The sequence below is a fragment of the Limulus polyphemus genome, unplaced genomic scaffold, assembly GCF_000517525.1.
Source record: "Limulus polyphemus unplaced genomic scaffold, Limulus_polyphemus-2.1.2 Scaffold37, whole genome shotgun sequence".
In the NCBI taxonomy this organism is placed as follows: Eukaryota; Metazoa; Arthropoda; class Merostomata; order Xiphosura; family Limulidae; genus Limulus; species Limulus polyphemus.
In genome coordinates this window covers 458,938-474,496 of record NW_013665647.1, presented here as the reverse complement: position 1 = coordinate 474,496, position 15,559 = coordinate 458,938, and the positions used below count along the sequence as shown (strand labels likewise).

The following is a 15,559-nucleotide window of genomic DNA, read 5'->3' as shown; positions in this document are numbered from 1 at the left end:
TGGCTTGATCGGTAAGTTCTAGTATGGAATAGCATGAATAACCGTTTCATTCTCCAGCTGCTTGAGGTATGCGACACTAAAACTGATATTTCATGGAATAAATTTTCAGATGTATAGAGTATAACAGAAACAACAACCCATTTTTGTAGAAGTCAAAACACCTATGTTGGTTTTGTACACTTGAAACAACAACATCAAAACAAACACAAAGGTGCAAATTCTATTATACTTTGGCCAGCAAGTTATCATTTCGAAATCCTGAAATAACGTTTGTAAACGTTTTTTCCTGACTTCAGAAACTCAATCAGAACAAAGTCATTAATATTTTAGTGCTAACCTATACTCAACAAAACAACCAATTAAAAGATTATAAAAATGTATGATATTTTAAGTAAGATGAGGCAAAACAACTGTAACAAAATAATGTCAGTCGTCGTCTTCAGTTTAAAATTATGCAAGTCAGGCAAATGATGATGAGTCATATGATCTGAAATGCAATCAACTGATCATTTAGATTGTTTGTATATAATGATCTCAGTATTGTGTCAGATGTCCTTATGAATTAAATCAGATGGCTTAAAAATATTTACCGTCGATGTGGATTCGCGTACTTGGTGAGGAAACCTCCCAGAGAAGGTTCTGTCTGTACAGTTCACCTCTTCTGGACTGTAAATATCCACCACATGTTTGCTGTGCATTGTTTCCCGTGAAGGGGAGGAGAGGATCTGGATAGTTGAGGGGTGTCATTCTGATGGGTGACTTATATCAGGGGCACCATGACACTCCACTTTGGCCTTGAATTTCTGCAGCTGGGTGTCTTTGGAGTGGCTCTCCCAGAGCCAGTTGCTGGTCCTGTTGGGCTAGGGTCAACCAAGTTTCAGTCTTGAATGCACTAAACAGGTGTTGTGGAAATTGTGTCTAAAGCTGGTGTTTGTGTATAGTGCCCACGAAATCCTGGCGTGTCTGCACTGACCTTGTTTGGCATTGTAATGCATCCCCTCATAGGGCTCCATGGTGAGTGAGGTCAGTGGGCACAGAATGACTTTCATTTTCTTATGGATCTTTCACATCCAAAAAATAATAAAAAAAAATAACGGAAAAACAGTTAATAGGTAAGTGTCCACAGTCATCACCCCAGTAAGTTCTTGTACTTCGTTTTATCATTCTTCATATTTTGACTGAGAAATCATCAGGGTCAATGTCGCCCTTTCTCATCCTGGACGGACTAGAGGGGCTTGCTAGCTCTCCAAAGTTAGTCAAGAAGTTACATTCTGGGGACATATTGGTACAAACATCTACACCACATCATAGTGAACTCCTCCTGAGATCAAAGGCCATTGGGGACATATCTATTGAGGTTATTCCTCAGGCTACTTTGAATTCCTCACAAGAAGTTATCGTACAGAGGGATTTAAAAACCATCCCCGAGTCGAAGATCCTCACAGGTTTCTCCAGCCAAGGAGTTTCAGCTGTGCAACGCATCTCCACTCGAAAAGATGAAATACTACAGCCTACCAATGTTCTGATTTTGATGTTTATATCACTACATCCGTCTGACACTGTTAAGGCAGGTTATTTGAATTGCAAGGTATGACTTATATTCCTAGCCCTCTCAGGTGTTTCCAAAGTCAGGAATTTGGACATTCTGAGGCATCTTTTTATGGTTCTTTGACGTGTGCTCATTGTGATGGCAAAGACCATGATACCACAGTGTGTAAAATGGACTTTCACTACATCAATTGTGATGGTTCCCATTCCTGATACTTTGATCTTGCTGTAAGAGGGTGGAGGAGAGAGAGGTACAACGTTTATGTACTGGAAACAGTATTTCTTATTGAGAGGCTACGAAGCTGTTGTCCCTCATTCCATCTTGTACATAAGCTCCTGCACTCCATTTTACTGCTACACTGGGAATTCAGACAGATCTTTCTGTGCCTCCAACAGAGTCTTTCTCTCAACATGTAAAGAGTATTTTGCCTTCTGTGAATGCAAGAGTTGACAGTCCATGTTTATTCCTGTCTCTGTCCCCACCATAGCTTCCAGTGACTGCTCTGGTCCCTTTGGCCCCAAAGTGCAGGACCCTCAGTCACTGGAGTCTCCTTTTTATGACAGAGATCTGCCCAATTGTCCTATGGTAGGTTCCATGAAGGCAGATAGAAATCTTTCTACTAAACAAAAATGTTGTGGTCGCAGAAAATGATTCTCTGCCCAATTCTCCTCGTTTTAATTAAAAATAACCATTTTGATAGAGTGAAAATGTCGAGATTTTCATTCTAAATTAGATGACATTAAGGCCTTGGTTGATACCTACCATCCCGTGTGTCTCTTCTTGCAAAAAACATTATTCAGCCTGCTGATACTGTCACCTTTTGGCAGTTTTCCTTGTAGAGGAATGACAGGTTGTGTGATGATCAAGTTCGTGGATGTGTGGCACTGATAGTTGATCAGCATATATCCAATATGACTGTGTCACTCGATACATCCCTGGAGGTTGTAGCCATCCTTATCTCACTGTGTGTTCTGTTTACTTGTCTCCGTCTTCATCTTGGGGGACTTTAATGGAAACAATTCTCTCTGGGGTGGTGCTGATATTGATGGAAAGGGTCGATCTGTGGAATGTATGCTCTCAGATCACAAACTCCCTCTCTTCAGTACTGGTTCATGCACCTAGACAGTCTTTTACTGCTATTGATCTATCTATCTCTTCACCTTCGCTTTTAATTTTTCATGGAGGGTTGACAGTGAGCCACGAGGCAGTGATCATTTTTCCATCCTTTAAAGGGAAATTGCCTGTGATCGATGCTACCCAACCCGAGTGCCACAATGGAAGTTGGAGCAGGCTGACTGCTCTCTCAGAACTAGATCCTGCTGTTGTTAGTCTTCCTTCTATTAACTACTGTGTGGAGGCAATAAATGATTGTATAATTCAAGCAGCTGTTCATTCTATTCTCACAACTTCGACACATTTCCCAAGGTACGCTCGTCCATGGTAGTATCCTGCCTGGGATACCTTTCCCAGGTATCCCACTCTTTCCAACCATGTTTTTTTTTCAGTGGGCCCTTGCCCATGCTCAGCAGGTCAATTATCAAAGCCAGAAGAAATCTTGGATTAAGTTCACCATTAGCATCCCTTCTACCACCAGTTTCAAGGTTATCTGGGACAAAATTCGGAAGATCAATAGGAAGCATGCTTCCCATCCCCTTTCCATTTTTCTCTCTAATGGCCAGTAAGTTGCTGATGTACAGAACATCACCAATACTCTTTGTGAATTGCTTTTCTTATCTTTCCAGCTCTTCTGTTTCTTCCCTTACTTTCTCGGCCATCAAGTTTTGGGCAGAGAGATCGCTCCTTTATTTTGGTCAGATCATCTCTATGATTATAATCGCCCATTTACTCTTCATTAGTCTGGCAGTACATAAGTCAAACCCGATTACTTTCACTATGAGATGCTGCACCATCTCTCTCCTGCCTCTCTTTCACTTGTTCTGGTTATTTTTAAGTGGATTTAGCAAGAGAATATGTTTCATGATGCTTGGTGCATGGCTACAGTTCTTCCCTTTTCAAAGCACTCCTAGAGGTGGATTCATGTACATGGTGAGGGAATCTCCCAGGGAAGGTTCTTTATATACAGTTTACTTCTCTGTGATCTGAATATGCACCCTCGTGTTTACCATGTGTGGCATCCTTTGAAGGGGAGGAAAGGATCCTGGTGGTTGAGGGATGCCATTGAAGGGTCAGTTTATATCTGTGGTACTTTAACACATCACTTTAGCCTTGAATTCTTGTAGATGGATGACCTTGGGTCAATCAGCTGGTCCTGTTTGGCTAGTGTCAACTAAGTACCAGTGTTGAACGTTCTCAATGGGTGTTGTGAACATTGTGTCTGATACTGATGTTTGGATATAGTGCCTACAAAACCCTAGCATCTCGACAATGTTCTACTTTGGCATTGAAGTGCGTCCTCTTGTAGGACTCCATGGTAGGTGGGAACAGTGTATGGATCCTGCACCCAGTGAACCCCCCCCCCCTCAAAACACTATAAAACTCATTAATAGGAAAGCGACCACTTTGGAAGATTCTGAAGAGAAAACATCACCTCAGTCTGACCTGTACCTCGATTTTTCATCTTGCATTATTTATCTGACAAAGTCTCCTTTTTTTATTTAGAAGAGATTAAAGGGGCTTGCTGGCTCTCCAAAGTTATCTTGGTGGAAATATCTAAATAAAAACACAGCAAACTTTTCCAGAAATCAAAGGCCATTGGGGATATACCTGTTGAGGTTACTCCCCACGCTACTTTGAATTCCTCATGAGGAGTTGTCTTCTTCTGGTTGTTTTTAACTAGATCTGCAGTAGAATGTCTTTCCAGATGCTTGGTGCAAAGCTATTGTTTTTCCTTTCTCAAAGCCAGAGAAGGATCCTAGAATTCATTCTAATTATCGACCAATTGCCTTGACTAGTTGTCTCAGTAAGGTTTTGAAGTGGATGGTCAATGCTCGTCTCGTTTGTTCTTTGAATGAAACAATCTCCTCTCGCCCACCCAACGTGGTTTTCGTTGACATTTCTCCAACGTGGGCCACTTTATTCGTCTCGAAACCTCAATCACTGAAGCATTCCTCAAGAAAGAGCATCTTGTTTCTGTCTTCTTTTATCTCGAGAAGGCTTATGATACTACACTGATATTTGGCATTTTGCGGGACCTCCCCTCATATGGATTGTGTGGCCATTTGCCCATTTTTATTTGTTAGTTGATAGATGATTCAAAGTCTGTGTGGGTTCAACCCTTTCCCAATCCTTCACACAGGAACTTGGAGTCCCTCAGAGTTGTGACTTGAGTGTTGCACTTTTCAGTATTAAGATCAATGCTATAACTAAATAACTTCTTCCTACTGTTGCAAATGACTTCTATGTCGATGATTTCCACATTTCTTGTCGGTCATCGAACATGAGGTTTATTGGGTGGCATCTTAAGACTTCTGTCACTAGTTTGTTGGGGTGGACAACAGCAAACAGTTTCAAATTTTCTTTTTTGAATATCGTTTGTGCCAATTTTTGCTGCCAGCAGGGTTTATTCATCGATCCTGAGCTCTGTCTTGGTTTTCTTGTTCTTCCCGTAGTTCCTGAGGCAAAGTTCTTGGGGCTTATCTTTGATCGTAAGATTACTTTCATTTCTCACATTAATCAGCTTTGTGTCAGGTATGCAAGGGCACTGAACATCCTCCACGTCCTATCTTCCACCTCTTGGGGAGCACATCAATGTTCTATATTGAAAATCTATTGTGTCTTCATACGTTCCATGTTTGACTATATGTCTATCATTTATGGTTCTGCCAGGCCCTTTGTCTTGAAAAAGTTAGACCCTGTGCACAATATGGGGATTCGGCTCTGCATGGGAGCTTTCTACAATTAACCAGTCCAGAGTCTGTACACTAAGTTTTGTGAACCTCCTCTTCACCTCTGCCATTTGCAACTTTCTTTGCAACATGCTACAATGCTTTGATCCTAACCACAGCATCCCACCTGGGGTTGTGTCTTCTTTCCTCAGTGGGTCGTGCTCTTTCAGAATCAGCAGTCAGTCATTCCTCCTCTTGGCCTTTGTATCACATAGAAGCTAGGCAGTACATTAACTGTATTATTTACACGGACTCTCTTAGCTCTCTTCTGGCCCTGGAATCACTTGACTTGAGTTTTAATCCTATTCTCTTCGACATTCAGAAACGAGTGGCCTAGTGTTCACTGTCTTCTGGTTCTATCCAGTTTTCTGTATACCTGACTATGTTGGTATTCTCGGGACGAGCTTTCTGACACTGCAGCTAAGTTCACCTGCTCTGACATTGTCACAACCATACCTCTTCCATATGTGGACTATGGTCCTGTGATCAAGGCACGGCTTTGCGCCAGCTGGCAGTCAATTTGGGGTGAGCAGCTTTATAACAAGCTTTTCCACGTGAAACATACACTTGTTGTTTGGCTATCTAGTTTCCATAAGGATGGATGGGAGGAAATTGTCTTGGCTAGACTATGAATCGATCACAGTTTCTTAACTCATCGTTTTCTTTTATGTGGAACTGATCCATGTGGCCTTTGTGACACTCAGGTCAAAATTGCCCATGTTTTACTTTCTTGTCATCATTACGAATGTGAGCGACGGCAACATTTTAGACATGCATTGGATGATGTCATTGGCGATGATGACACTGTCTTCTTGTATTTTTAGCTTTTTTTGGGCCATTGGTCTTTCTCAAACTGTCTTTAGTTTTTTCCCTAATTTTTGGCCACTGTTTCGCTTTTAGCTTGTTTTTTCTTTTTTTACTTTTTATGGTATTTTACTTGTTTTTACATTTTTAACGGTTGTTTGGTACAGATAACCTAGCAGCTTTGTGCCATAAAGCACCAAACAACCAACCAACCAATATAATTTGTCAGACAGGAACCTGTCCATCGATCAAGAGCAGGATACATGGAGGTCAATATACCTCTTTCTTCTACACTATAAGTTGTTTTCAAAAATGATATCAAGTCATTCTAAAAACTTGACGGGTCATAGTGACATTTCTTAGTAACCATAAATAATGTTGACTAACGCAGATAACATTAAAAACAGAGACCGAATCTTAAACAGGACATAGGTTGGATCGATAATTTTATTTTTGTATCGAAATTAGAAAATAAATAGGACACTTAAAAAAAATAAGGATAAATATATTTTAATTCTCCATAGCTATAAGAACGATAGTAAGAACAGAGTTTAAATCCCCAAAACACTCTCCTTTTAGGACGCTTTTTCTTTTGGAAACTTATGCAATGTTATCACTGTTCTTCATACCGAAACTACTAATGAGAATATTGTCAACTGTTATAATGAAGATTCCGATCGTAATAGCATTGTTGAGGCTGTTTGCTCGAGGTTGATGCTTTTCTTTGTTCACATTCATACGGCCAATAACAATGAACAATGCTCCAATCAAGATCTAAAGAAAACAATAAATGGCTATTAATACTTTACCGACAATTAATATATATTAATGCATTTGTACAAAATGTGTCGAAGTAAAAACAACATAGCGGTTCGAACGAAAATAAAGTTATACGTTTTTGTTGTTGTTTTTTTTTATTTGCGAGTTCAGTTCACTAATAGTGCAGGTGATTGAACCCCGAAAGATGAAATAAATACGTTGAGAATGGTTATGGCAAAAATTATCCACGTAAGGATGTTGTTGAGTATATCGGCTCGACGATGATGCCATTCTTTGTTGATGTTGAATCGGCTCTTCACGATCATTATAACTCCTGCCGAAATCTACATAGATGTGTGAAAAATGACACTTTTAGACTCAGTAATGTTTATTAAATTACAGTGTTATATTAGTTAGATTTCCAAGATTAGTTATTCGTTAATTACGACTTACTTAGTAGAATGTAAGCAAATGTTCATATATTTATTTCCGAATCATCTTTCAGAGTCAGAATTTTAAACAGACAGAACTACGGAGCTTTTCTGTCATGAAAAAAAAAATGCAAATTTTAATACGAAATCGACAGAAAAAATAAGATTTGTTGCTCACACAGTCTTAGAAAAAATATATAATTTTGTAAATCGAAACAAGTTGACAGAAAAATATTCAGCTTATTTAATATCACGTTACTAAAGTTATGTGTCTTCCAAAGATTATAGAATAATTAATATACTAATATCGCTTTTCCGAAAATATGGTAAATTCTTTATTTTGTTTTGGTTTTCATTTTTTTAGTTATTGTTGGTTTTCTTACATGAAAGCTATACGAGAGGCTAACTGCTTTCTGTCCGCCACGGGAAATTGAACCCCAGGTTTTATCACTCACTGTAAGTCCGAAAACTTATCGCTGACCAACAGGAGCACTTATTTTTAAAAGGCAAAAAGAAAATACTGAGTTGAAGGATGAGTTCAGTATTTAATTAGTCCTAACACGTTAGGAGCTAGCGCTGTGTTTTAAGTGTATAAATGCGTAACATTTTAAATACGTTTTAAAAATAATCTTACTCTAACTAAGTAGTAGGTCTCGAAGTTAACAAGAGTAATACAGTTTATATGAAACGTAAGCCAAATTAATAATCTAAAACCATGTTTCTTGAAAACAGATTGACAGTTAGTGCAGGACTTAACACATTGAAAAAAAAAACGATAAAGGACCACATTAGTAAAGTCGTACATTATATTTCTTTTAAGTTGTCGTTTGGTTTGCGTAAGTTATTTCATTTTCGCTTGTTTAAAATTCAATAAGATCATTGCTGCTCAAAACCGATCCGTGTGTAATATATTTGTTTTTCATTATAGATGGCGTTTCACTTTTAATATTAGGAATAACTGGAAATAGAAGAGAAATTCATTTAGTACAGAAATTTGAAAACTCTTGCGCAAACAACACATTTAAAAGTTACTTGCCTGCTAGTTAGATTATTATTTATATGCAGAAGATTTCCTTAATGCGTTTTCAGCATTCGCAACGATAAACAGTTAACACAGACCTGTAGGATAATAGAGATGCTGATAAGTGTTATCATCAGGTGATAGAACTCGTGGCGCTCTCCCATTTGTAGCAGGTATTTCAGCTGAGAAGCGTTGGCTGTGAGTAAAGCTACATCCAGCATTCCCTGAGCGACTGTCTTCTTTGTTGCATACGCATTCGGGTCCAGGATGGAGGAGAACCTAATAATTCTTGGCTGAAACAAAGAATCATACAAATACGTATAACTATGTCCTCCGTTAGGTGTTGAGGGTGTCTATGAGTGGTTGTAAAGCTTTAAAATGTAAAAGCTTATAAATGACAGGATGACGCGAAAATTTTCATGTTCATCTATGTAGATACTCTCATGTTTTGTATCATATTCAAAAGACTTCTGAAAAACCTTAGTTCACTTCAGGTAGTCATTCTCGCCATTCATCAAATCATCATCAAATGCACTTGAAAAGCGTGATTTTTGAAACTGAATCAGTTGTTTTTTAGATATAGTTATTGAGATCGGAAATAAAAGCACAGAAACTGAATCTAAAGAGCGAGGCATATAACATAACAGTTCTACAAAATCAATTCAGCAGTTCGGTAATAAAGGCTAAATGCCAATTCTTTCTGACTAATGCTCAGAATAGCATCAACTTAAGACGAGTTGTAGCTGAAATGATTACTAGAAAATGCGTCATGAACAAGTTCTGCCTCAAGGATCGTCACTCTCACTTCTTCTGTTCACCATCTACATGTAGGATCTATAGACTACCTTGACCGTCTAACCAGATTGTGTGTGTTAATCTTTGCTGGCAACATTTTGGTGTACAGTAGAGGTCTTGGTCACTTTATTATGTACGATCTTACCATAGTTTAAAAATGTGTTTTATTCGCTCATTAATGAAGAAGTTCAATCTATTATTAGTGAGGTGTTTATTCCTATTTTTCGCTTTCTAAAATAAAAACAATATTCTAATTTTAAACATTTACGAATGATCTGGTTTCAAAATGACGACTTAGAATACGTTTCCCACAATAACAAATCTTCAACATACGCAATACACCAAGTTCCCACTTGGAAGGAATATATATATATATATATATAACAAAACAAAAATACATACGCATTTGCACGTGTCGATAGTCGCTTGTCATAACAGGTTTCGTACTTTTGTACTTAAAGATAACACACGATACGAAACAAATACAATTTTTAAGCAATATTTGCAGACAGAATGGTAAAAGCTACTAAATACTGATGTAGAAGTAACATTATTGTTCATGCCTTGTTCGTGTATGTCGTATCGTTTCAATAATTTTCTTATCAGTTCTGACTTTATGCCACAAAGTGGCAGAGTTAAGGTCAGTCACCCACTGAAAAATGTTGCCATGGAAACGGTTTCCTGTAAAAATACAAAAATATAGTAGGTGCAGTCACGAAATATTTCGCTGTTGACATAGTCAACTGTATTTGCTAACAAAGCCCTAAATATATAGGTATTGCCCACTAAATAACAGTACAAGTACAATTGTTGGTTTACTACAAACACATCTATTATAACTAGACGATTCCTGTTTTTATAACCTCTTCAAGGAACTAATTACTAATAGCATGTATGATGTAACATACTGTTACGTTTAAAACTTGTAGGTCAATATTTAGTCCTGTATAATAAATCCTTCCCAAATCGTACTAAAAAGATCAGAACGTATAAGACTAACTATTTCTTTGGATGAATACTTTGTTGTTCAGTCTGTATCTTCGTTTTCGCTATACTTGCGTGTGCGGTTTATGTGTTGTTTCTTTCATCTTGTGTAGGTGTGATTTTCGTCATTCGTTAGAAAATTGAAATATCAACATGAGCAGAATTTCCCGCTCTTCCTCAACCACTTTTTTTTTTGGAGGAGGATTATGGGCATTCTCCTCTTTTCTTCATCAAAAAGCAACAGCAAATAACATCGCATATGTAAGAAAGACAAATAAAACTGACCACAAGCTAAGAACGGGAGATTCCAATGTATTTCACTCAGTATTTTACACGTTACGTTCTACGTTTCTTTGTAGAATAGCACCGATAATGGTTATTGCCACTACTCCTTCATTACAGACATATTTTAACCTTCTGTTGTAGGTTATTTAACCTTATGTTATTAACAAGTTTTGTGTTAAAACAACCCTTCGTTACTTTATCGTAGTTTACTGTAGATTAACTGCCTTGCTGAAAAATGCCTAGTTAGTAAAATGCTGTATGATGGTCCTTCTTTATGGTAATATAACCATTAGGTTTCTGTTAAACCTGTGAGATACTTCATTGTATAGTGGAAGCTACCCTATTTAGATAAATAACGTCTGCTTCTATATTAAATCTCGTTAGCATAAATAAACTCATATTTTCTCCTTTGCAAATTAGACTATTTCACTTTATGACTTCGCTTTATCATGTACGTTCATACCAGTATGCTAGTACGCAAGCCATAGTAATTTAACTTTGTCAGCATGGAAGCCATTTCAGCGCAACTATTTTCTTCATCAGTCAGCTGTAACGTGATACTCTTTTTAACCGATACAAGCATGGACTACGTTATAGACAACTCCCAAGGAGCGCGCCTAATCCACGAGTATAAACTTTAGTATTATATGTGGTATATTGCCAGTAGACGAGGTTTGGTTGCTATGGCGTTTATGTTTGTAAATCGTTTGAGTTTAGTACATGGTCAGACAACGGATCTAGTTGATATATGTTTAGTCCAAGACGAAATCAAGTATTACTTGATCAAAGGTTGCCGCTCATCTCGTCGATCGTTAAACTATCGGAAAAATCAGTTCACTACAACCTTAACAGAAATACGATTAAATAATCCTAACATAATGAACCGTGAAACTAACAAGTATAATTTAGCTTTGTTTGTAGAGTATGGAGCAGAACTTTGTTTACTGAATATATCTATGTACTTTTAGGTAAATGTTTTGATGACACAACCAATGAACCGACAGATACATAACTTGATAGACAAATCTTACCTCATTCCTTGCAGACAGTACCGTTGTCATGTTAAATTTAACAAACTTGCTTTTAACCGCTCGGCGTGACGTGACGAATAATCGTAACAGCGTAAAAACAGCTTAATATCATTTAAAAAAAAAAAACTTTTTTTGTTGTTGTTAGGGTTGTTTCTTCAAAACCTAAGAAATCAAATTTCACGTTCAATGTCATACATAAACGTGCCTGGACTGCATACCTGTATCGCGGTGAAGCGAAACTGTGCAGAGTTGTGCCAAATGTTGCCATGGTTACCATAAGTATACCACAAAATTGTTTCTTTGTCACTGAGTCACTAGGGCGCAGTTCCCTCCCAATCAGTTATTCTCATCTATCTGTCTTTATAACTATTGTACTTGTTTTATTCAAAAAAGAGACATTAACACAAAAATATCTCGTAAACGGCCATACCTGGCATAGTGATGAAAAATATTAAAATTAGGTGGCAGGCCTTGCCAATAAGTGTATCAGTCGTTACTTTACAGAAAGTAAGTCAAGGACAGGGGAAACATTCCTATACAAGCTTTTAATCTTTGATTTTTACTGCATTATTATTATTATTTTCTCAGAAGTAATATCTGAATGATTTCCTTATAAAGAAATCGACAAAGCTCTGAAGGACAACCTCAGGTTTGATAAAGCTGCAAAGAATATTAACAATGTGTAACTAAACTTTTAAAGCGTTTTAAGCACGATATGCATGTAAAATAAAATTATGACTTTGTAACTACAGAATAGGGACAATTCTCAAAAGCATCACAAAAAACCACTAATCTTGCATCCTATATTAATTCACGATGTATGTGAATTTATTGGTTTGTTTGTTCGCCAACTCTTCCCACAATTTTGGAGCTAACAAGATCATACATGGAAGGTGTTATCGGGATGACCCGTTGGGGACGTGTTCTTATCTATATAACGAAGCCATCCTACTAAAAGGGAATAAAATGGTCAAGGAAGGTCAACCAGTCATGATGATGGTGTAGGAATGGGTTTTCAAGGTCGCCGAACTCGAATCTAGAACCGGTTTTGCGTTCCTGAGCGCCCCGTCAAGGTCTCTGTGGCGTTATGTTTAAAACTGTGTTCATACCCCCACTCACTGGCATACTTGGGGTAGCTATAGAGTTAGTAGGGAATGATGAAGGATATTGATAAGTACATTTGAGCTTTTGTTGAATCATGAGGAGACCCTTGTACCCCGCAGCTGAGCGCGAGGATTTTATGCAAATATACCATAATTCATTGCTGGTTTCTCAGGGAGCTGAATGATATGAAGCAACTCTTAAGGTAATGAAGCCTAAGGGAGTCTTTATGTATGTTGGAAGTCAGAGGGTGATGTATCTTATATACTAAATGAGATAATTTTTGGTTCATTTACACCTTCACTATAGTTTGACTAATACATTTTCAAAGTTAAGAACTGAACGTTGTTGATACCGAAATATTTTTTTATTTTTCTAAAGTCAACAGCATATTTCAAGTAATGATATGTATATGATGCTCATTTATACATAAAACATTAAGGCCTACAGTTGTAACGAATATCTTTTTATATAAGTTAAAAGTTGCTTTATGGCTGAAACAGTGTGTGTGTGTGTGTGGTTAAAGTGAATTTTTGCTTTATTGGACTTTTCTTAATTCTGATATTTTGTTGATGACAGTGCTATTAAGCGGAACAATAACAACATTAAGTTAATTTATTCTGCGAAATGAGGAGACATTTCGTTCCTTCTTCGATACCTAGAACACAAGGAAAAAAAACATGGTTTTAATTTTAAGAACTAATTCTGTTTCGTCTAGGATGAAGCGATCGTTGTTGAACATACTAGATATACTTAAGTTTTGAAATACCACATAGAATATAGAAATAACAAATCGTAGCAAAGAATAACTGACATATATTTACACACACAACTGTCTAATGAACTTTGTAAGAATCATGTGATAAAGTATTATGTAGTATGCAGCAAAAATAATTGGGAAACTTTTTTTTTCCAAACGATATACAAGCCCTTGTTAGATAATATATCCCGTCTCTTGTTTGCGAACTTCATTTGCAAATAGTAATCACAAGAGTAAGACAAAGAATGATTGTGACCATTGTTTTGCAGGTAACAATGAGAGATGTGCTATTGGCATATTGAAATACGTGGACCGGAGAAGTAGAGATTAGTACATCGGCAACATATAGTATGACAGAACAGAGCCCTGTGATACTCCTGTACTCAACGAGAATGAATGCCCTCGATAAAGACAGATGCCTTTCACTTAAGGAGTGCTTAAATCGGGAAAAATTAAGTGGAAGTGCCATATGCAGAGTTTACGGATGAGTCACGATTTCAGAACAGAGTCAAACGTCTTTTCAAAGTAAACAAAACAAAAAACAGCATATATGATTTAAATGATTCGAGATAATTTCTGAAAGTTTTAGGAACCGATCCATAGTCGAAAGGTGAAGGATAAAGCCAGCTTGTGATTGTTTCTTGTTTCTTTGAAGTTAAGCACAAAGCTGCACAATGGGCTATCTGTGCTCTGCCCGCCACGGGTATCGAAACCCGGTTTCTAGCGTTGTAAGTCCGTAGACATACCGCTGTGCCACTGGGGGGCCCAGCTTGTGAATTGAAAAGTTTGATAAATATATGTAATCTGAAAACAAGAATTATTTCAAGAATTTTACTAAGAAAACTAGTAAGGTTGATGAGACTATATGGTTTAACATGTACGGGTGGCTTGGCGGGTTTAAAAAAAGAGTAAGATTGCCGATATCTTCCAAGAAACAGAATAAAAAATCATCACTTGTAAAACATCATCAGGAGAATAAGGAACCTCACTGAGGCATGTTGAAAATGTAAGTAGTTATACCATCTGGACAAGGGGGAATGGCGCATCTTTAACCGGGAGCCAGTTGAATATCTTAAACAATAATTGGTGTAGACAGAGAACAATCCTCCTGTTGATGAACAGTAGAATGAATGAGTTCTGAGAGTGAATGATCAGGTCGACAAAGGACGTCTGTAACATCTTCATACTCCAACAGAACTGATCGGGAGTATGCTAGTTCTCTTCCAGAAAGAAGTCAAAGATATCTACTTTTTCAGTTGAAGAATTAGATGTAACGAACATTTAACATAACACTTAAAAAGGACATTCAAAATTTTCTACATTTGTTAATAAATAAGCATATTTTTATCACAAAATTGTTTAATTGATTAATAAGTTATGGTTCAAAGAGTGATTAAATTATATTTAAAGGAATTTTCTAGCATATTTAACAACTTGATTTTTGAAAGTGATTGTTCTAAATAAAGATATCAAAGAAAACTGTTTTTAATCTTAAGTGATTATGCAGATACTGATAACTTGATACTGAAAAAACTTCCCCCTAGTCTTCCTTTAAATTCTTGTATAATTGTTCTGGCAATGTTCTGTTGATATTTGATAGGGTTTTCTACTATTGTTATCTTTTGATACTCAATTGGTTGTTCAAAATGTTTTACTTTACCTTGAAAAAACTCATTGTATGGCTGCACTATTAGTTATTACAATGAGAAGTTATTAGTGACAAAACTCCCCACAATAACTTTTTCTTCGATTCCTGTGCAAATATTTAGGCCCATCAACCCTGATTACTGTACACAGCGTTGTCACAAGTAAATAGACACCACCTTTTCAGAAAAAATGAAATTTTTCAGTCATATTCACCTGAATTGATATATTTATAATTTAATTAATATCTAGTAGATCTTCCTTTCGCTTCGTGGAGTTCGTTGATCATTTGGGCATCGTGAGAATCATCTCGTCAATTTTAGATTGTGGGATTTTCGCCCACTCTTGCTTCGAAACTTGGAGTAGTTGGTTTTTTTGGTTGTTTCTTGACTTGCCGGTCGAGTATGGTCCAAAGGTTTCCGATGGGGTTTATGTCAGGAGATGGGCTCGGCCAGGGCAACTTCTGGATACCATTTTCTTCCTGCCACTTTTGGGTGTTTCTAGCAGTGTGGCACGGTGCTCCATTTTCCTGGAACAACGTTGTGTTCTT

At 37.2% G+C, this 15,559-nt stretch overlaps 1 protein-coding gene across 4 annotated transcripts in view; it reads right to left on the bottom strand.

Moving 5' to 3' along the window:
- Nucleotides 1-6,692: 6,692 nt before the first annotated feature.
- Nucleotides 6,693-15,559, bottom strand: part of LOC106461224 (ninjurin-1-like) — a 24,691-nt gene continuing 15,824 nt past the window's right edge. For 2 of the 4 annotated variants that reach the window (XM_022388232.1, XM_022388225.1), the window contains 2 exons: nucleotides 8,508-8,702; nucleotides 6,987-7,301 (listed from right to left, as the gene is read on the bottom strand). In XM_022388232.1, coding sequence (XP_022243940.1) covers nucleotides 7,125-7,301; nucleotides 8,508-8,702 — 372 coding nt within the window. In that variant the 3' untranslated portion in view covers nucleotides 6,987-7,124. The other 2 variants (XM_022388251.1, XM_013921028.2) reach the window with 2 other exon arrangements.